At 34.6% G+C, this 24673-nt stretch overlaps 3 protein-coding genes and 1 pseudogene across 4 annotated transcripts; 3 read left to right on the top strand and 1 right to left on the bottom strand.

Annotated features, from left to right (window-relative positions):
* Nucleotides 1-58: 58 nt before the first annotated feature.
* On the bottom strand, nucleotides 59-24532 carry LOC128172746 (uncharacterized). The gene is made up of 4 exons (XM_052838501.1): nucleotides 24507-24532; nucleotides 823-1272; nucleotides 500-712; nucleotides 59-331 (listed from the first exon to the last, which is right to left on the bottom strand). The coding sequence occupies exons 2-4, from the start codon at nucleotides 1042-1044 to the stop codon at nucleotides 230-232; spliced, it is 537 nt and encodes a 178-aa protein (XP_052694461.1). The 5' UTR covers nucleotides 1045-1272; nucleotides 24507-24532; the 3' UTR covers nucleotides 59-229.
* LOC128172725 (uncharacterized) lies at nucleotides 2978-8294 on the top strand. 2 transcript variants are annotated; one of them, XM_052838481.1, is made up of 4 exons: nucleotides 2978-4526; nucleotides 7138-7336; nucleotides 7750-7878; nucleotides 8033-8294. In XM_052838481.1, exons 1-4 carry the CDS (start codon nucleotides 4356-4358, stop codon nucleotides 8182-8184), a joined length of 651 nt encoding a protein of 216 aa, XP_052694441.1. In that variant the 5' UTR covers nucleotides 2978-4355; the 3' UTR covers nucleotides 8185-8294. The 2 variants fall into 2 exon arrangements, with proteins under 2 accessions (XP_052694441.1, XP_052694442.1); XM_052838482.1 differs by lacking the exon at nucleotides 2978-4526 and having other exon boundaries at nucleotides 6051-7336.
* Nucleotides 14727-16374, top strand: LOC128174698 (uncharacterized; annotated as a pseudogene).
* Nucleotides 17610-21969, top strand: LOC128174697 (uncharacterized). Its single transcript, XM_052840186.1, has 4 exons — nucleotides 17610-20034; nucleotides 20169-20271; nucleotides 20412-20612; nucleotides 21843-21969. Exons 1-4 carry the CDS (start codon nucleotides 19959-19961, stop codon nucleotides 21967-21969), a joined length of 507 nt encoding a protein of 168 aa, XP_052696146.1. The 5' UTR covers nucleotides 17610-19958.
* Nucleotides 24533-24673: the final 141 nt, after the last annotated feature.

Here is a 24673-nt window from a genome sequence, read left to right as displayed (position 1 = left end):
TATTAAATTGAGTAAATAAATAACCAATCTGTATATACATTTAAGTAATTGCAGAAATGATGAGTAAAATAAATCATAAGTAATTGTATAAGTGGTATTTACTAATTACGATTCCAATAACTTAACGAGATTGCCTTTTACTTGCTATTCTGACTAATTGTATTACTTAATATTTATAGTTTTTCTAAATTCAAATTCTTATTTTAAAAATGTATGGTTAAACTTTTTTTTAGAGTGTTGCAACGTCTGATGTCAAGGTGAGAAATTCCCCGTCAATGACATCATAAGCTATTACAGTTATCTTCCTTACAACTTCTGGTGCAGCAATTTCCTAAAAAAATAAAAATATATAAACAGCTACTTTTCATATAGTTGAATTTGATATAATTTAGAGTTTTGTTAAATATGCAAACAAAGGTTAACAAAGATTCAAACTGGATGCAAACCATGCAATCAGCTTAAGTGCAAAATCACTGTAATATTGTGAAATAAAACTTACCACCACTTTTGTCCTTGAAGTCGTGGAAACTGACCTTTCCTCCTGATAGACTTGAACGATAACATTGGTAAGCTCAATGTGCTGGCCTACGGTGGTTTTGATTTTACTCAGATCTCTCCACAGGGACACCTTACAAGCAGCTGTCTGATCTTTAATCTTTAAGGTGCGGACTGCTGTGTCTTCTCCTGCAACCTTTACTGTTTTTTCCATCTTCTATTACAAAATTATTACTTGATAATTTATGCAAATAAATTTTTTTTATTTTATAATAGTTAATATATTAAAAACAATTTTTAAAGTTTTGAAAATATAAATATACTTACAGAAACAACTTGTCCTCTAATGGAGACCATCGTCTTCACTGGCGACGTTTTAATTTTGTTTATCGCCACCAATTCAGCAGGTGGCGGGCATGCCAAGTCCTGTCCTTGTTTCAGGAAGTACTCTGGTACTGCCTGTTGGAAGGGGCCAGTTTTGAGTACCTTGGACCGATTGGTCATCACGATGGTCTTCAAGTCCTTCTTGAGGATGACGTGTAGTAGCATGACAGTCCCTCCATTCTTAAGAACATTGGCCTAAGAAACGTCACATAAAATACCCTTTACAGCCATTGTATGGTCGGCAAATCCAACAGTGATTGACTGCCTTTGTTCTCCATTGGCATTTCTATAGTTGTTAATGTCCGCAATGCCACAAATTTGCACTTTTAGTGCAGTGGTGTAGGGTGCACTTGATGCACCACCATCGTCAAACACGTCTTTCAGAGTTTTTATCTACAAAGAATTCAGTTCATTATTTTTTGAAAAATTTATTGTAAAGCAATAAAGACAGGCTTATGATCAGAAAAATATGATTCCAAAACTCCAGAGATACTTACCCAGCAGGCACACACCGTTGAATAAACATTGAATATACGTTGAGGTAAAGTTTAGACATTGATCAACCAAGTTTCAATATTAATTCAACATTGAATTTTCAACGTTGAAAAGGTAACATTTATTCAACGTTGAATTTTAAGTGAGTTGAAATAACAACATTGATTCAACGTAGAATATTTATCAGGGCCAATTCCTTTTGCTTGTCTGACTTCGTTCTTGTTCTTGTTCTTGTTTTTTTGTTTTGGTTTTTTTTTTGGGGGGGGGGGGTGGGGTGGGGTATACTTTGGCCAATTTAATAATTTGTGCTTTTATCAAAAGCAAATGTTGCCTTGCGGTGACAATACACGAGAGGCGAGAGATGTATATGAGTATGCATGTGTTTTACCACGTGTACGAAACAGTAAGCGTATGTCCTAACTTAAAACGCGGTCGTTCATTGTACGAATTAATTTTACGTTTCGCACACTTCCGAAAAGGCGGGATAAACGATTATAAGGAGGGATTGACAATTAAATGCGGTAAGTTTGAGGATTTTAAATGTTTTTATGAATGCAACTCGCATTTTTGAATGTTGCAAAGTTGAAAATAATTATAGTTTTATTTTGTTGTCTTGCGAAATTGAATGTGATTAGTGTATATTGTTGATATCTAATTCTAGCTAGCTATAACTGTACTGTATAACAGTAACATGCAAGGAAAAAACCAATCTTTTTTAAAAACATTTTGATAGAACTCATTTATAGAAGAATTTTATGATTTAGAAGATTATGTTAACTGCATGTACCTGAAGGGAATATGCATATAGCACTGCATGTTTTGTATTTTAATCCCCCCCCCCCCCCCCAAAAAAAAATCATAATAAAAAATCTAGCGAGATATATAAGGCAAAACATGTACATTTCAAACGTACAATTCGTAACAATATATAAACAAAGACTATATTATTTGGGGCTCCTTTAATTATGTTTTTGTTTATTATTTTTCGGTTTGTTTTACTTTATTTTGTTTTGTTACACAGTAGACATGGCTTATATTAGAAAATGGAGAAGATATCACACAGAAGTAAATTTAATTGCGCAACCAAGTGATGATGAAGATGTTTCTAATAACAGACATCAAATGTTTACTCAGAACAGGCATCCAACCCCTGAAAATATCAGTGACGCAGAGAGCAATTTCTGTGATCATAGTTATGAAAATAATCCTGAATTTGAAAGTGAAAATGATGTTAGAAACAGGGCTTCTACAAGTTCATCTTTTTCTTCGGAATCTGAATGTCATTCTGATGCTGATAATGTTCCAGATGTAGTAGGGGACTTGTCTAAGTGGGCTACACAGAGTGGTTGTTCTCGCTCTTCGTTAAATGATCTTTTAACAGTATTAAGGAAACATGGTCTTCGTGTTCCTCGAGACTCCCGTACACTTTTGCAACATGGTGTGTGCCTGCTGGGTAAGTATCTCTGGAGTTTTGGAATCATATTTTTCTGATCATAAGCCTGTCTTTATTGCTTTACAATAAATTTTTCAAAAAATAATGAACTGAATTCTTTGTAGATAAAAACTCTGAAAGACGTGTTTGACGATGGTGGTGCATCAAGTGCACCCTACACCACGTTCAGTGAATACCTTACAAAAATGTGGTGGTGATTATTTATATTTAGGGATAGAAAGTGGAATTTTAAAGGTAGTTTCAACCCATCCAGAGCAATTCAGTGATGCAAATGAGATATCTTTAACATTTAATGTTGATGGAGTGCCTCTATTTAAAAGCACAAATGTGCAAATGTGGCCAATATTGTGCAGTATAAAGAAGTTTGAACCCTTTGTTGTTGCATTATTTTGTGGGAATTCAAAACCCAGTTCTGTACATGATTATTTGTCTGATTTTTTGGTTGAGTTGAACAATTTAGTTCAGAATGGAATATCTGTTGGTGATGCTGTTCTGACGGTGTCAGTTGGATCATTTATATGTGACGCACCGGCGAGGGCTTTCTTGAAATGCACAAAAGGACATAATGCCTATTATGCATGTGAAAGATGTACTATCAAAGGAAGATGGAATGGACGTGTTGTTTTTAGTCTAAATGATGAAAGAATCACCCCCTTAAGATCTGAAGCAAGTTTTAACAATTTTGAATACAAAGATCATCAAATTGACATTTCTCCACTGATAAATGCTGGAATTGGAATATCATGTATTAAATCATTTCCACTTGACTACATGCATTTAGTTTGTTTAGGGGTAGTTAAGCGAATGTTATCGTTTTTGAAATCTGGCCCTAGGCAATGTAGACTATCAGGTCAATAGTTGGATATTCTTTCAGGCAAACTGTCTGCATTGAATGGAAAAATGCCAGGGAGTTCGCAAGGCAACCACGTTCACTCTATTATCTTGATAGGTGGAAGGCCACTGAGCTGCGGCAATTTTTGCTTTACACTGGACCATTGGTTCTACGTTCGGTTGTTTCCAACCAGGTTTATAATCATTTTCTTACATTAAGTGTTGCAGTGTCCATTATCCTAGAATCTGACGAGGACTTTAGACACGAGCATATATCATATGCAAGAGAACTTTTAAAATATTTTGTGAAAACATCAGAAATGGTTTATGGGGACACATTTGTTTCCTACAATATTCACTCTCTGATTCACATTGCTGATGATGTGGAACATTATGGAGTGTCTTTGAATGAACTAAGTGCTTTTCAATTTGAAAACCATCTACAAAAGTTGAAAAAGAGTGTTAGAAAAGCTCAGAATCCTATTGCCCAGGTTACGAAACGAATTGTTGAGATGGAGAAAATGAATTGCAGACAGCTCCCCAAAAGAATTCATATAAGTGTTTCAACCCAAAAAAACGACAGTTGCTTTCTTTTGAAAAATAGAGAAATTGTGTTTGTGAAGGAAAAAAGAGATGATAAAAAATATGTGTGTGATGTTTTAAAAAGATCAAACTTGGAGAGTTTCTATGATAGCCCATGCAACTCCAAACTGTTAAACACTGTTGTTGTATAAAAAAGGAACATGCATCTCAAAAGGAGGTTACTGGAACACACAAATTTCGAAAAGAAATTGATTTGTTTACCATGGGACAGAGGATATCTTCTCATTCCAATGCTGCATGGGATGGAACGATGGTAAACATACATGTACGTTTAAGCTGGATAAGTTGATATTTACATTTTTTTATTTACCTATGTTTATTTATGTTTTTTATCTTTAAATTGTGATTAAATTACGTAATTTTTTTATTTCAAAGGTAGGGTATAAATGTTCAAATCGTGCCAATAATGTAACTTTCCCCATAGAGGCGAAATAAAGGATACTGAATTATTATGACATTAATTTCAATTAAATTTTATAAAATTATGTTGAAGTAGGTGAAAACACCAATTTGTTTTTCTTCTGTGACAGCAGTGACATTCTTATAAGGTTTCTAACTTTCTTTTTTGCATGATATGATAAGTGATCAGTATTTTGTCAGGTTTGTATATTGCATGATATAGATATGGTACAGACCCTGAAACGTACTACTACACCACACGCTCGCTGCACGCTCGCTAAACGGTTCACACGAAACGCTGAACGGTTTACACGAAACGCTGCACGCTTTGCCCGAAACGCTAAACGATTTACACGAAACGCTGAACGGTTTACACGAAACGATTCTCGCACGAAACGATTTGCTCGCTTTCCACACGCTTTGGACACGCTTTTATCCTGATCGATTCGGGTCCTCTCGGATTTTTACCCTGACTCTGTTAGAAAGAATTAATTTTAAGAAAACACGAAATAATAGAAATACTGATATTAGAAACATATATGTACAGAAGTATTGAATTTATTAATTAAATTAATTTGGTACTTATATTTAAAGCAAAAAAAATTTTATTCACAGAATTCGCCAAAAATATTACTTCTATAAATATAATTATTGCTCAAAAGAAATACCCATGATTCTTATTAGTGTCGTAAATAATAAAAATTCCAGAGAAAAAAGTTACCGTAACACAATATGCAATACCAAAAATAAAATCCGTATGATTACAAACTGAAATCGGTTTTTCAGTATTCGGCGGGATTTGTTTTTTCTTCTCACGTTAATATTTTTATTGGTTTCAGAGAAACGATGTAAAAATACTAACTGTAAATAAACCTGTAATTATTTACATTGATAATTTTGAAAGTTATGTTAAATGAAATTAGTCACATAAGTTAGAAAATGCTATAAAACAACCGATTATTTTTTTTTACGTCGAATCATTCGCGTAAATAAATGTTCCGTACATAATATCACAGAAAAAATCAATGGATTAAACAATAAAGAAAGTTGTCATTACTATTTCGCATTTCGGAAAGAACAAAAACTTAAAAAATGATTTAGATTTTTGTCTCAATATTCGTATACATAACCGGCGCCCCGCATAACGGCGTACAATATATCTATCATAATTTATTTGAATTAATTCCCATGCATATAGATTCCCATTATAATTAATTGCATGTGTACATTTTAGGAAAATTTCAGTGTGTTATTTTACTTGTAGTTTTCCGTTATCAGTGTTTAAATAATTAGAATAATAACTTGTAGAACTATTTTTAATCGGGATTCAGAAGAATTTACTTCCCGCATTTCATAGAAATGAACAGTATATTTTCTTTCTATGTTTACATTTATTTTTGTTCAAATTAATGTTAAATAATCTATCCTTGAAATTGTGTGCATCATCAAATACTGATTCCGACTACCTTGAAGTCATTAAATTTCTATTGGCTATTGACAAAAAAAGAGACGCGTGACCATCCAATGAAAACGAATACACAGAGTTTGATTGACAGGTTCAGCCAGGTGCAGGTCTACCCGATGTCCGAGATTATGTGTACTGGTTGTATACAGCCGAATAGTCTCAGTCTTCTTTTAATACGCGTACTTTTCTTTTGTTTGTTAAAAATTAATTCAATTTTATAAAAAGAGAAGTATATCATTTCTTATACATGTAGATTTTTTTCACGAGAATATCTCAAAGGAGTTTTGCCAATCACAAACAGTTTAAAGTAATGTTTAACACGAGCGCTTATTTGAAACAATAAAATTGTCAGAGAGTTCCGAATGAAATCTGATGAACGTTTCACACGGTTCTCGCACGCTTTGCCCGAAACGATTTACACGCTTTGCCCGAAACGCTGCACGCTTTGCCCGAAACGCTAAACGGTTTACACGAAACGCTTCACGATTCACACGAAACGCTAAACGGTTTACACGAAACGTTTCTCGCACGAAAGTCGCACGCTTTTTTGGTGTAGTAGTACGTTTCAGGGTCTGTATTTAGATAGGTTTATTCTTGTATATATTGTATGATAACATTGATTTTAAGATGCCTCACAGCACCTTGAAATATTTTCTTAAATCAGCAGAAAATTACTTGACTATGATAGATATATAAATAGAAGTATTTAAGTCAAATAGAAAAAAAAATGTGCGATTTTGGATGAAAAATTACATTTTCAAAAATTTAATTTAGTAAACATGAACAGAAGCTCCAGGTCGAACTCATGATCTGCGGTTTAGAAGCCCAATACTTTAACCACTGAGTTACGATGATATACAACCTAATCGAACGACATTACAGTTTAATAAAACATTTATCGCCATCTTGTGACCTAGTGTCTTAAAAAGTATAAGTAAAAATGTAATGAAATGTACATTGTGAATATGTGTGCTTGTGCAAATATTGATAAAAAATTAACTTTGTATTAAAGACAATGTCATGGAGTCGAGTAATTTGGAAGGAAAAGGACATAGAGGTGGAAGAAGTTATTCCTTCCAGCTGGATTGCAGGAAACAAAGTTCTTTGGCCACCCGTGTCAAATGCTGGGGCAAAGAAAGCTATACGACAACAATGGACCCCTGAGCAAAAGTGGACCAGTTTTGAATTGGTCAGAATAAAAATGTCTTCTGGTTAGTATTAAATGATCAATTGATAATGATCATACTTATGAATGCATATGGTAAAGGGCAATTGAAAATGAATTTACACTTGATTGTGGACATCAAGTTTAATATTTTACTATACTTTGATTTTTTGTTTTTGCATTTTGTCTATTTTACTGATATATGCACTTACATATTACTATTTCGATGACCCAGATTGATACATAGTAGGCAATTAAAAAAGGAAAGGGCACCGCTAAGCGGAGCATCCCCTCGCGACATGAAACATTTTGGTGTAAGGGTTTTTCCTTTTTATCTTGCCCATAAGCTAAAGGAGATGCACACATGCACACAGCAGCAATACTATATCCCCTTGTAACAAGTTGCATGAGGGGATAAAAAAATCTAACATCCAAATTCTTATGTATTTTAAACTTCAGATGAGAAAAAAGATTGTGATATCGCAAACATCACAACATGTGACGAGTCTGAGGAGTCTTCAGGTGATGAGGTTCCACTGGGGAAGAGGATTCCCAAAAAGAAATCTTTTGGAACAGAGTTTGCCACAGGTATTATTATAAAAAAATATTTTCATTTAGGTAAAAGCTTACATCTTTTAGCATTCATTTAATTTTTTAATGCTTCAAAAATGTTCCAGTAACAATTAAATACTTTTTTTAATGACAATTGCTTCTGATAATGTTTTATTTAATTATTCTACAGGAAGTACACTAGAAACAGATAGTTCCAAAACCAGCTGTAATAATCCAGTCCTTCCTGCGCCACCACAACCTCCAAAGAGGTCGAGTTCTAAAACACAGAAATCAAATGGTACATTGCATTTATCATTCTTGATCATTACTTCCTCATCGTGATATGTTTTCCATTTATATTTTTTTTTAGAAATATTATTTGCAAGTCATTGGTAAAATATTTCTAGCAAGTTATATTATTGTTTATTTTATGCTAGTCTGTAAATCTTGACTATTCATTTTATACATGACCCCTGATTTAGAGTAGAATCATCTATCACAAAAGAACAATTTTAGAAATAAAAAAATATTAAAGTTTGAATCCTTTTAATAATCTATTCCAATGGCATTGTAGGGGTAGCAAATCAAAGAAAGGCACCTCAAAGGATTTCTTCTTCAAAGAGTCCCTCACCAGCCAGAGGAAACAGTCGTCGTCAAACATTCTCGCAGTTGAGCAGATCCAGATCTAGAACCAGGGGACACAGTCGTCGTCAACCATTCTCACAGTTGAGCGGATCTAGATCCAGAGAAAACAGATTTGGCCAATACTCAAGTTCCAGAGAAAATAATCGTCGCCAATGCTCAAATTCCAGCAGAAACAGTCATCCCAATGTATCAACATTATCACAGTTGAGCAGATCTAGATCTAGATCCAGAGAAAACAGTCATCGTCCATCCTCCAGATCCAGAGAAAACAGTCATCATAGAACGACCTCACAGTTGAGCAGATCCACCTCCAGCTCTGCATATCCAATGTCGGAAGAAAGTAAGTGTCCTAGAGACTAGAGTAAACATTGCATATATCCTTCTTCATTTTTTTGTGTTTTCTTAATTGAGGTGTTAATATCCAAATGTATAGACTATAGTTTAACATTTTTTCATTTTCAGGATTTCAAAGACGGGTTATATACCTATTAACAGAAATTCGCGACAATGTTAACAAGAGGCCCAGGGGCCACATCGCTCACCTGAGCAACAATTGCCTTAATTCTGATCAAATTAGCATTACAGTATCAAAATATCTTGACAACTGAGTACAGTAGATCTTGCTAAAAAAAAATTGAAAATCTGCCAATTTTTATCCACCTCTTATTTTTTGGTAAATACCAAGCCCCTTTTGTTGTTGTACCTCTAAGATTTTTCTCTATTCCTATATACCCCCCCCCCCCCCCCATTTCGTGGCCCCACTATTCTCTAGGGAATCATGGTTTCATCAAACTTAAATCTACCTTTAATCTCATAACCTGTGCTTTCACACTAAGTACTGAGTTTTGGACCAAAAACTTTCCCAGAATGTTTTTAAAGATTTTCTCTATATATACCTATGTAAAAATTCAAACCGCCATCAAGGTCCCGCCCTACCACTAGGGACTGTGATTTTGCAAACTTGAATTTACACTTTCCGAGGATGCCTCTACACAAGTTTAAGCTTTTCTGGCCAAATAGTCTTTAAAAAGAAGATTTTGATAGATTTTCTCTATATACTAGTACATGTATTCCTAAGTAAAATTTCATCCCCCATTGTGGCCTCACCCTACCCATGGACTATTATTTAAACAAACTTGAATCTATATGATCTGGGGATGCCTCCACTCAAATTTGGGCTTTCCTGGCCTAATACTTTTGAGAAGAAGACTTTTAAAGATTTTCTCTATATATAAAAATGTATCCCCCATTGTGGCCCCGTCCTACCCCCAGGGACCATGATTTGAAGAAACTTGAATCTACATTATCTGAGGATGGTTACACGCCAATTTGAGATTTCTTGGCCAAATAGTTATTAAAAGAAATTTTTTAAAAGATTTTCTCTATATACTCTTATGTAAAAATTGATCCCCCAATTGTGGCCCCACCCTACACTCGGGGACTATGATTTGAACAAACTTGAATCTACACTACCTGAGGATGCTTCCATTTTAATTTGAGCTTATCTGGCCTAATAGATTTTGAGAATAAGATTTTTAAAGATTTTCTCTATATATATTCCAATGTAAAACTTGATCCCCCAATTGTGGCCCCACCCTACCCCCGGGGATCATGATTTGAACAGACTTAAATCTACACTACCTGAGGATGCTTCCATTTTAATTTGAGCTTATCTGGCCAAATAGTTTTTGAGAAGAGGATTTTTAAAGATTTTCTCTATATATTCCTATTTAAAACACGATCCCCCTATTGTGGCCCCACCCTACCCCCGGGGACCATGATTTAAACAAACTTGAATCTACACTACCTGAGGATGCTTCCACTCAAAGTTGAGCTTTCCTGGCCTAATAGTTTTTGAGAAGAAGATTTTTAAAGATTTTCTCTATATATTCCTATGGAAAACTTGATCCCCCAATTGTGGCCCCACCCTACCACCGGGGACCATGATTTGAACAATTTTGAATCTACACTTCCTGAGGATGCTTCCATTTAAATTTGAGCTTTTCTGGCCTAATAGTTTTTGAGAAGAAGATTTTTTAAGGTTTTCTCCATATATTCCTATGTACAACTTTATCCCCAAATTGTGGCCCCACCCTACCCCCGGGAACCATGATTTGAACAGACTTGAATCTACACTACCTGAGGATGGTCCCATTTTAATTTGAGCTTTTCTGGCCTGATAGTTTTTGAGAAGAAGATTTTTTAAGATTTTCTCTATATATTCCTATGTAAAACTTGATCCCCCTCTTGTGGCCCCTCCCTACCCCCGGGGACCATGATTTGAACAAACTTGAATCTACACTACCTGAGGATGCCTCCACACAAGTTTAAGCTTTTCCAGCTGAATAGTTTTTGAGAAGAAGATTTTTGAAAAATACCAACAAATTTTTAATAATTCTCAATTATCTCCCCTTTAAAAAGGGTGTGGCACTTCATTTGAACAAACTTGAATCCCCTTCACCTAGTGGTGCTTTGTGCCAAATTTGGTTGAAATCTGTCCAGTGGTTCTTGAGAAGAAGATGAAAATGTGAAAAGTTAACAACGACGACAACGACAACGACGACAACGACAGACAACGGACAAATTGTGATCAGAAAAGCTCACTTGAGCCTTTGGCTCAGGTGAGCTTAAAAGGGAAATCCCTTTAACAGCATTGTTCAAAGTGGATCGGATGATAACACACTGGACCAAAATCTAACACTTGAAGACTTCAAGGATTTTAACTTGTCGTTGAATGTCAAAAAGGATTATGACATTTGTGTAAGTTAGATTAATAAAAAACTTAATTTTTTAAGTTATTATTAGAAATCAATACTGTCTTTTATAAATATTTTAATTATATTTAATATACATTACATTTGCATGTGTACTACATTTTTAAAATGTTGGTACCTTTAATCATACCCAGTAGTGCTTAATTTTTTATATTTTTTTTTAACTAGAAAAGTATTGTTGCACAAATTGGTGGCAATGACTACAAGGACCACATCAAAAAGGCCATGCAAAGGTAACATTTGCACTGTGCTTGAGTTTTCAATGATCAAGTTTAGTTAGTAGTTATAGTGTTGAGGTCTAATTTGTGCCGAAATGTTATTTAATTTTCATTGCACTTGATTATTGTTTTAATTCACATAACACTGATTTTGATATATATGTATTTATTATTTTTAGGTGTATGACGAACAAAGTAATGTCATATATGAATATCTCTGGGAAGAAAAACAAATATGCATTTGGAGGGTCAAATTACTTCAAATTAGTCAAAGGTAAATACTAATTAAGTGACATATTGGTTTTAAACAGTATATATGTACAAAGTTTCTTTTCTTACCGTATATACTCGCCTATAAGTATTTTTCAAGTTTATTTTCAAGATTTTGCCATTGACCCTCTTATAAGTCGGGTAATTTTTTCTGGATAATCAGTCTACAGATTGCCAATCAAATAAGCACATTTTATCAAGCATGACTATATTCTAGAAAAAAAAATATATTGATGTTTGACCCCTCTGTTATCATTTCTAGATGCAATGCATTTTAAAAGTGTTGTGTTTAGTTAAGACATCTATCCTGGATGAATAACTTTCGATTTTGGACGCCATTTTTTTTTTATTGATACACTGAGGAAAACTTGGTGTAAGCTATAAAAATATTTAAAATACTATTGAAAATAAAATGACAGTGATTTTGATCCCCTGTTGACTGATTATGATGGTATAGCCCCTTTTAAAAGTGGTGTGTTAGCTTGTGTTGTTTTAGGTGACATGCCACCTACAGCCACCAATATAGCTATTATCACCTCATGTGTAATTTATTATGAATAATTATAAAACGATCTTTATTTTTTTTTAACAGACCAGCAATTATTCTTGTGTTTAATTTTTTAAGTATAAAACAGAAATTGCTGTTTTGTAATCCCACTAGATCGCTTTTAGACGCTATGTTTTTAATAGTTTTCTGTAAACAGAGTTATCTTTCTTGAAGTTTGTAACTTACGATTTTGGACGCCATTATATTTTTTAAACACTCATTACAACTAGATTATAGCTCAAAAACTATTTTAAATGCTACTGGAAATAAAATGACAGTGATTGTATCCCCTATTGACTGATTAGGGTTGGTAATTTGCCACCTAAACTCAGTGTTGGCTTGTGTTGTTTTAAGTACAGTTATACCACAGCTATTATCACCTCAGGCGTAAATAATTGCCTGTTTAAATAAAAAATACTATCAAATACACCTTGTTCACATTTTAAGAAATACAGTTGAAACTTTCAATGTATTTATTAAGTGTTTATCTTTTTAGTAATTAAAAAATAAAAATGTCAAGTATAGGGATCGCAAGTCAAAAGTTGGAAGCAAAATGGCGCCCAAAAACGAAGTTTTACTCAGTGGAAAAATTATCTGATTGTATGTCATGCCTATAAGTCGGACCCCTACTTTTTAATCAAATTTCTACTCCCAAAATACCGACTTATAAGCGAGTATATACGGTATAATGAAACATCTTTTTATTTTTTTGCTGCAATGAATGAATAAAAATTTTATTTGGATATATTAATTTATATATATATACTCATGCTTTTTGTAGAAGTCATGATGAGAAATTACAATGTCACAGAAAACCAGGTGGTTGAGGCCACGGCGAATTATTTGAAGTGGGCTCCAGAAAGGAAGGACGGTGGTGGCCGGAAAAAATGACTCTATGATAGAACTTTTATTTTTAGTGATGAAATTTCTAATTAATCACAATTATGAATGGAATTAAAATGATTTAAATTTATACCAGGGATTTATTCTTTATTTAATACATGGTCCAATATTATCATTAAAAACATGTACTATTTATGTAACTAAGACCCCCTCTCCTCTTCCAAAAAAAAATAAGTGAATAAATGTTGAATCTACAGTTTTTCGACATATAATCAACGTTGATTATCAAAGTTGATTCAACGTTTAAACTTCAACGTTGAAACAAATTTTAAAAATCTAACATAAAATAAACGTTGAATCAACATAGAAAGTCAACGTTGATTCAAGGTTTATTCAATGTTGTGTGCCTGCTGGGCATATAGCAGGCGTCCAATCAAAGTCACTGCCAGAATTTATATGACCGAATGTGTCAGTTGATGCATCCGTAAAAGAAAATAGCAATACTGTAACATCAATTTCTTTGAAAATCTTCACAATGAATAATAGCTTGAAAATAAAATTGCATCAATTATATCTACAGTTAATTCTGTCAAAGAAGATACTTTGTGTTTATTTTCACATAAGAAAAAGGTGAGAGTTGTTGCAGATGAATTTCTATGGAAAGGGTGCGTCGAATGACATGAATAACATTTCGGAAGAATAACCATGTAACACAAACAACCCAAAAGGCAGTAAAATAATCATAATTTTACATAAAAATTAGCTGCAATAATGTTGCCCTCTCCCTTTTTTTTTTTTTTTGGGAGAGGGCTATATCTCCTTAGGATCTCCGTGATGGTGCAAGTGCGGCAGAGATTCACTCCAACACGGATTTCGGCTTAAATTATCAGTAAATGGCTATTTAATTAACATTTCTTACCTGAACTCCAAACTGTAGTTATGCAAAACATAAATCAATCCAAACATACACAGAACAATCCATATATCGGTTATTTTTCCAGTATGTCAACATCACAAATTAAATTTATCCGCCATGTTTACTGACCTTGATCGATTTTATTTTGGGACAGCCAATGAGACTAGGGAGTGGATCTCTGTAGGAATTACCTTATTTTAGGCATAAATATCGCTGTTTACAAAAAAAATGTCACATGGAATACTTTTATTTATCAATACTTAGTGATGCCATAGAGCACAATCATTTAGTAACCCCGAAAATCTACTTTACAAAGTAATTTATAATTTTCAAGCGTAAGTCTCAGTGCATCACACGAGAACTGTCATGGCTTCTGATGAGAGCAACTGGTAAACAAGCAGATTTATTTTATCTGGTTTTCGCGTTTAACGGGCTATTTTGTTGACAGTGAATAAAAATTTTGCCTTTTTAGAAGTAAGTTGAATGTAAAAACAATTTATTTTACCTGCGGTCGCCTGATTTAAAAATATATTTGCACCATTACAGAGATGCTGTGGAATTGTAGCCCTCTCCAGAAAATATCAGATAAAAAAAATCAGAGGGCTACATTATTGCAGCTACATAAAAATGAATACTGGAAGATATGTTTGTCACACTTTTGCAAATGGTCTATGTATAATAACTATTACTCCTTTCCAGAATGCCAGAGAGAGCTGGATGAGGGGCTTGAGACATGCCATGAAAACATATGTGCACAGTCTGATGAAGATAAAGATGATCAACATGGGGCACAGCCTGATAAAGAAAACAATAATCTACTTGTTGACCTTCAAAGAACTCAGTCTGGTGACATTCTTGCACTGCCTGACAAAGAAAGCATTGAGACTCAAGTTGATGGGATGCATCAGACTCATTCTGAAGACATGATATACTCACAGCACATCAAAGAAAGGATTGAGACTCAAGTAACTGGCCTGCATGGGACTCATTCTGAAGACATGATAAACTCTCGGCCAAACAAAGAAAGCATTGAGACTCAAGTTGAGGGCCAGCAGGGGACTCATTCTGAAGACATGATATACTCACAGCACATCAAAGAAAGCATTGAGACTCAAGTAACTGGCCTGCATGGGACTCATTCTGAAGACATGATAAACTCTCAGCCAAACAAAGAAAGGATTGAGACTCAGGTTGATGGCCAGCAGGGGCCTCATTCTGAATATATTATATTCTCGCAGCCCGACAAAGAAAGGATTGAGACTCAAGTTGATGGCCAGCAGAGGACTCATTCTGAAGACATGATAAACTCTCAGCCAAACAAAGAAAGGATTGAGACTCAGGTTGATGGCCAGCAGGGGACTCATTCTGAATATATTATATTCTCGCAGCCCGACAAAGAAAGGATTGAGACTCAAGTTGATGGCCAGCAGTGGACTCGTTCTGAAGACATGATAAACTCTACGCCTAACAAAGAAAGCATTGAAACTCAAGTTGATGGCCAGCAGAGGACTCATTCTGAAGACATGATAAACTCTCAGCTAAACAAAGAAAGGGTTGATACTCAGGTTGATTGGATGCATCGGACTCATTCTGAATATATTATATTCTCGCAGCCCAACAAAGAAAGGATTGAGACTCAAGTTGATGGCCAGCAGTGGACTCATTCTGAAGACATGATAAACTCTCAGCCAATCAAAGAAAGCATTGAGACTCAAGTAACTGATAAACTCTACGCCTAACAAAGAAAGCATTGAAACTCAAGTTGATGGCCAGCAGAGGACTCATTCTGAAGACATGATAAACTCTCAGCTAAACAAAGAAAGGGTTGATACTCAGGTTGATTGGATGCATCGGACTCATTCTGAATATATTATATTCTCGCAGCCCAACAAAGAAAGGATTGAGACTCAAGTTGATGGCCAGCAGTGGACTCATTCTGAAGACATGATAAACTCTCAGCCAATCAAAGAAAGCATTGAGACTCAAGCAACTGGCCTGCATGGGACTCATTCTGAAGACATGATAAACTCTCAGCCAAACAAAGAAAGGATTGAGACTCGAATTAATGGCCAGCATGGGACTCATTCTGAAGATATGATATACTCTCAGCCCGACAAAGAAAGCATGGAGACTCAAGTTGATGGTCAGCAGCTGACTCGGTCTGAAGACATGATTTACTCGCATCACAACAAAGAAAGCATCAAGACTCAAGTTTAAAACTTTATAAAACTGCATGGCTGTCAATTAATTTCAAGAAAATTTCATGAAAATGGTACAATATTATTCAGTTAATCAAAATTCAACCCAACATCTTATTTCAATAGGAATAATATGCCTATAAAAGGTTTTAATATAAGGACAAACCAAAAATACTAGAAAATTGCACTTTTTCTAAGGACCACCCCCTGCTACATTTTGGCCCCTAAATCTCATCACAGGGTTGAGCAATCATAAAAATTCACCAGTTTTCCATTTTACACACATTGAACATCTTTTCTGTTCCCATGTTGTTAAACTTAAAGCCTATTAAAAATTTGACATTTTCTTGAAGGTGGCAGGGGATAGTTTTTTTGGTCGAGGAAATGTGAAGCAGAAAGTGCTCATTTATGTGATTTAATTTTTAAGTGGATTTTTAAATTTGCTAAAATTGGTTTGCACGCAGGGGACACATGGTCCCGACTCTTGAGCATTTTTAAGTATTTCAGAATAAAACATGTACAACTTACATATAGCACTATATAGAATAGCCAGGGACGGTCTCAAAATTTTCTGAAAAATTGCCCTTTTTCACGGGTCCAGCACCACGCTCCAGTCCCGAGCAACTGCCATAAACTACCATAGGATTGGTAGCTTAATGTATACCCATGCAAATAATCACCAATCGATGGGGGGTCAATCACCTTCTTTTCGAGTGACATTTCGTGTTCTGAACCCACCCTACTTTTCAAGCACAAAACCGAAAGTGAAAAATTTGGCCACAGTTTCGCATTTTCATTCCATATCTGATGAAAAGTGCTACCAGTATTAAAGTGTCATATATCAATGAAATTGACATGAGCTCCTCTATCCACAAAATGAATGCATTAAATATTCTAGCAATTTATACACCTCAAATAACCAGCCAAACCTCAGGTTCTCCCTTTATTTCAAAATTTTGAGTGGGTCTTTCGTTCGGAACTATCCCCTGCCACCTAAACAAAAACTTAAAAAGCCTTTCCATTTTAGCCTTTCGTCTTTGAAAGTGGGATGGGGCAGACTTATCCAAAAAATATTGATAAGGAAAAACGTAATTCGTATATGGTGAGGTTCTATTATAGTATTAGTGTACTCTATCTGTCTATGTCACTGTTAATTTGACTGACACGGAATCAGCTTATTTACACTTTTTTATATGCATCCAAAAAAGTCGAAGGGGACCCACTCAATGTATATTGAATTTTTTGAGTAAAAAAAAAGTTTGTTGTGAGAAAAAGTGGGAAGAGGGTGGCAGCCCCCCCCCCCCCCCCCCCCATGCACTTGCCTGTTTTGGAGATATTTATGTAATATACCCCTAATACCCTGTTACAGACAAGACAAAAACATCAGTTTGCTTTAGCATACACAAACATGAAAGCCAAATATAATTACGTATTTAGGTCTCGTAGAGGAACTTCATATTGGTCACACTACAGAGAATTGCGACGGAATATGCAAAGGCATTTCAGTGATTTGGATGCAGCCGAAGTATCATTGCAGCAACAAGCCATACATTTAGAACACGAGGAGAATTGTCTTTCTATCCAACAAATTCAAGAAAACAGTCAAGAAATTACTGACAGTGTATCTAACAATGAAAGTGATTCTGAGAATGTAGTCTATCAGAGAGAATGAATTAGAAATACTATGTTATTTACACCTTAATCATTACTCCAGTGATGAAACTGATAATGAGCAAGATGAAAACAACCATGAACAAGAAACTAATACAATTCGAGAAGATTTGCGAAAATGGGCAATTATGTATAATATTCCTTTGACTGCCTTAGGAGACCTCTTAGATATATTTCGTAAAGTTGTTAAAGATCTTCCAAAAGATCCTCGTACAATTATGGGAACTCCGAAACAATACCACGTGTCAAAGATTTGTGATGGAGAATACTATCATTTTGGAATCATGGAGGGTGTTCAAAAACAGATTAAACATTTATGTGATGATTTACCGGAGAACTTTTGCTTTGAATTACAGCTAAATATTGATGGTCTCCCATTATTTAAAAGCACTTCACACCAATTTTGGCCTATTTTGGGAAATCTATGTAACATTGATAAAAAAAAAGTCCATTTGTAATTGGCTTATTTTTTGGTGTTACAAAACCAACGAGCGTGAAAGATTACCTTCAGCAAGTAGTTGATGAAATAAATCAGCTACAGATCAATGGTTTTGAGTTCCAAACAAAACACTGGAACATCAAAATTCATTCTGTTATATGCGATACACCAGCACGAGCATTTGTAAACTGTGTTAAGTCTTTCTCTGGGTATCATGGCTGTGACAGATGTGAGCAACGTGGAAAATGGGAAGGCAAGATGACTTACCCTAAAATTCGTGCAAACCTACGAACTGATACTGCATTCAACAGTAAACGAGATGAAGAACATCATACAGGAGATTTACCATTCACTGATACACAATTAGGAATGATAAGTCAGTTTCCAATTGATTATATGCACCTGGTTTGTCTAGGTGTAACTAAAAGAATCCTTATTATGTGGATAAAAGGACCATTATGTAACAGGGTTGGACAACATGTTATTGGGAGTATATCTGACGCATTAATTGCTCTAAAAGAAAATGTTCCTTGTGAATTTGCCCGAAAACCTAGGTCTCTTACTGAAATAGACCGTTGGAAGGCTACAGAATATAGACAATTCTTACTCTACACTGGCCCAGTTGTTTTGAAACATACCATTCATTCTAATTTATACAAAAATTTCTTTTTTCAGTTGCAATACACTTTCTACTCAATAAATATTTGTGCAGAACATACAACCAATATGTAAAAGAATTGTTAGAAACATTCCTCCAACATTTTTATCAACTGTATGGTGTTGATATGGCTGTTTATAATGTACATACTTTAATTCATCTTCCTGATCAGGCACTTCAGTTTGGCAGCTTAGATAACATTTCCTCCTTCCCTTTTGAAAACTATCTACAGAAACTAAAACGGTTAGTGCGAAAACCAGAATTTCCGCTGCAACAAGTTATTCGTAGACTTGAAGAACAGGCAAATTGCGATAAAAAGGATCATACCAACACATCCCTGCACATGGAGCATATAAGAGGACCCCTTTTACCTGAATTTGTTGGATCAACACAGTACCAAAAGGTCAAGACAAGAAATTTTACAATACGCCTGAATAAAAAGGATTCATGTGTGCAAATAGGAGGGAAAATATGCATTGTACAAAACATTGTGCAAAATAATGGAGAAATTATCCTTTTATATAATAGATATCGACAAGAGAGTGATTTTTTTAATGTCCCATTATCTTCCATGACTCTTGGAATAAAAAATGTGTCAGCTCTTGGAAACACTTTAAGAGAAGCAAAGTTAGAAGACATTGAAGCCAAATGTTATTTAATACCATATTTAAATAACCACAAAGTGGCCTTCCCACTTTGTGACAGTATATGGCTAAAAAATGGTATGCGTACATGTACATTATTTGATGTGGTCCATTTTTTTTTGGCGTGTATTTTTTAACAACCCATTCAATGAAATTCTTTTAATTTTCAGGGGAGAATATGCCGTTGTTGAGTTCACCGACACCAATGACGTGGAGCTTGTCCCTGTATCATGGATCACCAGTGATAAAAAGAGTGCTTCTGGCCTAATTTTAGGTCTACTTCAAAACAAAAAATGCCAGTCCGGCAGGGTATGCTGCCGAACTCTACTGAGTTCATGAAGTATGTGGTGAAGATCATGTACCAAACCAGTAAGTTAAACTTTAACTACCTCGGCATGAAATAATAAAAAATAATAATGTGCTATACAATTTCAATTTATTACAAAAATGCAATTTGTCTTTATCACTAATAAAATAATCAATTGTTTGATGGTGCATTTTAGAAGATTATGAGAAAGCCCGGAAAAAACTAAAAGAGGCAGAGTGCAAGTCAGATTTACAGACGGAGGCCGAGGAAGAGGAAGTCACTAAAAAAAGAACAAAACGGTTTTAAACTATTTTCAAAATTAAAAACCTGAAATTTTAAAATGGTATTAATAATTAAGTTTGCCTAATTATTTTAAGCTTTTGTATGATATATCTGTTTACTATCAAATTTATTTTGTCATTTATTTTTTTCTTCAAAGGCCGAATCCAAAGTATGACGATTCAGACACAGAGTCGAGTGACAGTGATTCTGAAATTCGCCCGCGATCACCAAAGAAAAAAAAGAAAACTGCCAGCACTGCCCCCACTGCCCATCCCACCATCACCAGCCAAGGCCAATGGACAAAACTCAAAGTCTCAAGATTTGATATCTTCAGGAAATTCCAAGGCCAGGACATCTGGTCAGTCTATGAAACTCATAAGTCTCATGATTCTTATAAAGTCTTATGAATCAGATAATTTTCAGAAAATTATTTTTAAATTTTTATTTCTAGAGTTTGAATTAAAAGTACTAAAGGGAATAGAGCAAATGCGACTACAAATGCAGCATAATACAACTATGCTGCAACTGCTTTTGAAAAAGGTAGACTTGCCAGCGTTCCAGGATGAGGATGAAGACCAGAGCTGCCTACCAAACATGCCAATTACATCGTTGGAACAGTTCGACGAAGTAAACGAAGCAATAAAAAATGATGATATCAGAAACCGCATGGTGAGTTTTGAAAATGTTTGATAAAAATTTTATAAAACAAAAAAATGATTTAAAAAACTTTCATAAAAATTTTTATCTTGTAATTATACCAGAAAACTGTTCATGAACAATGAATTGAGGATTAATAGTGTGTTAATATTAAGCATAAATTAAACTTACTGTTTACATGTATTTACATAAGAAAACTTGGAACGATTGGCGGGGATAACATTAAACAAAGCGTAAGACGAGTGATGGCTTCGATTTTAAACAACGACGTTGCCAAAAAAATGAATTGGCTAGGGAGAGGAGGAAAAAAGGCCTTTTCAATCTCACTTTTGAAAAGATGTTTTGCTCCGTAAGTAATAATTTTATACTTATTACTATATTTTTTTTTCAGAAGATAAATGTTGTAAGACATATATTGTGAACTTTTTCCCTATCATTCAGGCACATAGCATCGTTTTTGAAACTGGGGGGGGGGGGGGGGGTAGGGGGGGGGCGTTTATCTATGCCTTTTCGATTTCACTCTTAAATTCCTAATTTTCAATTTCAAAATTTTACACACTTCCAAAAAAGTGTGTGTGTGTGTGGGGGGGGGGGGGGGGGCAACTCCATGATAATTCAATTTTTTTTAATGTAAATTTAAGAAAAATAGTTCCTCCGAGAAACACAATATATTAACTAAATTAAATGTCATAAGGTTGAAATATTGAAACATCAATAATACATGTATACATATGTTTTATATTTCCTTTTATATTGAGACTTTTACACATTTTTTTCTTCTAAAATACTACATGTATATGGTAATTTGCAGAAGTCATATGCTTATTATGATTTATTACAGAAAGTTAAATGTGTTTCATTCAAGAACTAACAGGTGTTGTCATTATTTTTCTATTTTGACAGTTACCGTGAGGAAAAATCGGTGTTGTAGGGATGCAACAAATAAAGATATCGAGGATGCCGCCAAAGACTGGCTGCGATACTCCTGTGACAGGGATGGGGGTAGGAAAGACAGAAAACAGAAAAAGGCTGCTGAAGAAGAACAGGAGTCCAGCTAAATTTTTGTTTAACTGAACAGTAAACGTACATGAAGTTCTCTTATTTTGACTTTAAGTAATCCTTAAAAATCAATTAGATAAATCTTTTATTCATTTGTAATAATAAACATACCATCAAAATATAAAAATCTTGTTTTTTCTCTCACTTAATTGATGTTAGATAATTTTTATTTGATAAGATTTCTGAATGAACAGGTGTGTGTGTGTGTGGGGGGGGGGGGGGGGGGGGTGTGATATTGGTCCACCCTCCATGTAAACTAAATAATGTTGGCAAAATGTCAAGGCAAATGTGAGGTGAGAAAAACATTTGGCCAACGTTAAAGAAATGTTTGACCAACCAAAGAAAACGTTGAGCCAACGCGAAAGAAACACTGGACCAACACAAGATAAACCAAAACTAAAGGTTGTCGTTTTGCGTATTGGCCCAACATATATTTGATGTTGGGCCAACGTCTATATAATCTGCTTCCAATGTTGCACCAACGTTTAACCAATAAATTGGCCCAACAAAGGCCCACTTTGCACTTCGATGTTGTACCAACGTTGGAATTCAACATTGGGCCAACAAAACGAGTATTATTGGCTTTACGTTGGGCCAACATATGGATGCTGACTGGGAAAGATCTTGCCTACCTTAAAAAACTTCAAAATTCTTTCCTTTAAAAAAGTCATCATTGTTACATTTTAATCATTTTGGGGTAGATGAGCACTGTAGGTACATGTAATATAATTGGAAGTTTAAGGGACAAACATATTGTAACATATTGTCTATTACGGTACAATGTAAGTAATAATTGGCGTTGGATTATCATTATTACAAGAGAGTCATCAGTTTGGGTTAAAACAAATCTATATTTATACAGCTGGAATGTTTACTGGAGGACCTAAATCGCCAAAGCGGGGTGTGACCCGATTTTCGTTTAGTTGGGCGATTTCATTAATCTTGAAAAGGGGTCATAACTCGCGTGTCTTACTAAATGTACATTACTACATTTAACAATTACTAATCAAGTTAGTGTGTTTTTTAATTCGATAGAATTCTTCCAAAACATCCGATCCAATGTATAATATACATGTATGTAGCTGTTACAAAACAAATGTCAAAAAATTCATCTGACCCCTCTGCCAATGGATGAGTTCATTCCTTCCGTGAACGGTAATAGCATGATTTCGCGCCATAATATCTCATTCATAATTTTTGCGCGCCGAATAGTTGACGAGTCCGTTGGGATCATGTGAATACCCCAGAGCACACCATGTGTTTACATCACAGGCACGAAGCATCGGGGGTTGGGGTGAGGGAGGCTGCTTCCCCCTCCCCACTGTTTTGGCAGCTGGCACTTTTCTTAACTTTATAGGATAAATGGAAATATCATGGACCCCCCCCCCCCCCCTCACTTTTGTAGGAGCATGCAATAAACGAAACTGCAAATAAGGGATTCTAATTGAATTGAAGTTATAGTTAGGTTTTTTATGAATTTGAGAATTCAACCTTTTTTAATTGCTTGTCAAGATGATTTTGATGAAGCTGCCCACACACATTAAAAAACAATACGTGTTTGTATACCCTTTCATATTTCATATGGTTGGAAATTTTTAAAAATGCCTTTCATTTGATTTTCCATCTTAATATAACAAATACAATTTTAAAAAAACGACTATTTACTCTCCAGCTTTCAAGCTTACATGCACTTATATGATATGTGTACATTCCTAAAAAATTGAATTAATAAAATCAAGTGATATATACACATATTCTAGATCGAAGAAAAGACTAACATTTCGTCTTAAATTTGCACGTTCCGTTTATAAATTTATGATCAGCAACGAAAATTAAAATTCATTTCTGATAAGATAGCCTAATTAATACATGCATGCTTCCATTGAATAAATTTGTTTAGTCAGGCAAGCTTTTTGGAAAGCTACTACTTGTTATATCAAGAACGCGTAACATAGATGCGCGCTAGAATGTCGGCGCTACGTCTTTGTCAATTTGTACGCAAGTACGGAGTTACTGGGAGAATTCGATTCAACATTTGACAACGTCATAAATAGATTTTTGTATTTAATTCATTTAAAGTCTGCAAAGTAATAATAGCTTGAATTTATAAACGACCAATTCGGCATTTTAAAAGATAAACATTGTATACAAGAATCAGACATTGCTTCACGTTTCATATAATTTCTACGATGCCTAATAACAGGGACGCATATTTCTGTCCGATATTAACCTGAACATATCGAATTAATAAATGTTGGCTAGCTATAAATGCCTAAGAATTTATACATTAAAAATAACACCGATTGGTTTAACTATAAACGATATAAACTTCCTTAAGGAATTATTTATTTCCAGATCGTGTTTACATTTATCGCCGAACGAATCGCACGAATAATGATAATTACGCTCAGTTATATGTTATAAGAAAATAATTTGATAAAAATATGTGACTAAACAGTTACTCAATAAGAGCATCGAAGTTATTTATCTGTTTTTTATGCATAAATATAATAAAATCAAAAATAGAATCGCTTACCTGTTTGTTTACATTATTGTGTCCATCCCGCGTACGATTTAATTTTACCGTAGCACAGGTAAGTAAGTTATCCCGCTCGAAGAATATTCGGTTTTAATTATTCATTTTGAGTACTACATTTAATTCTTAAATTTCGTCAATTTAACCTGCATTCCAATTTTTTGTAA

The sequence above is a fragment of the Crassostrea angulata genome, chromosome 2 (assembly GCF_025612915.1).
Source record: "Crassostrea angulata isolate pt1a10 chromosome 2, ASM2561291v2, whole genome shotgun sequence".
Lineage (NCBI taxonomy): Eukaryota > Metazoa > Mollusca > Bivalvia > Ostreida > Ostreidae > Magallana > Magallana angulata.
Note: the sequence above shows the minus strand (reverse complement) of the source record. Positions and strands in the feature narration are given on the sequence as shown.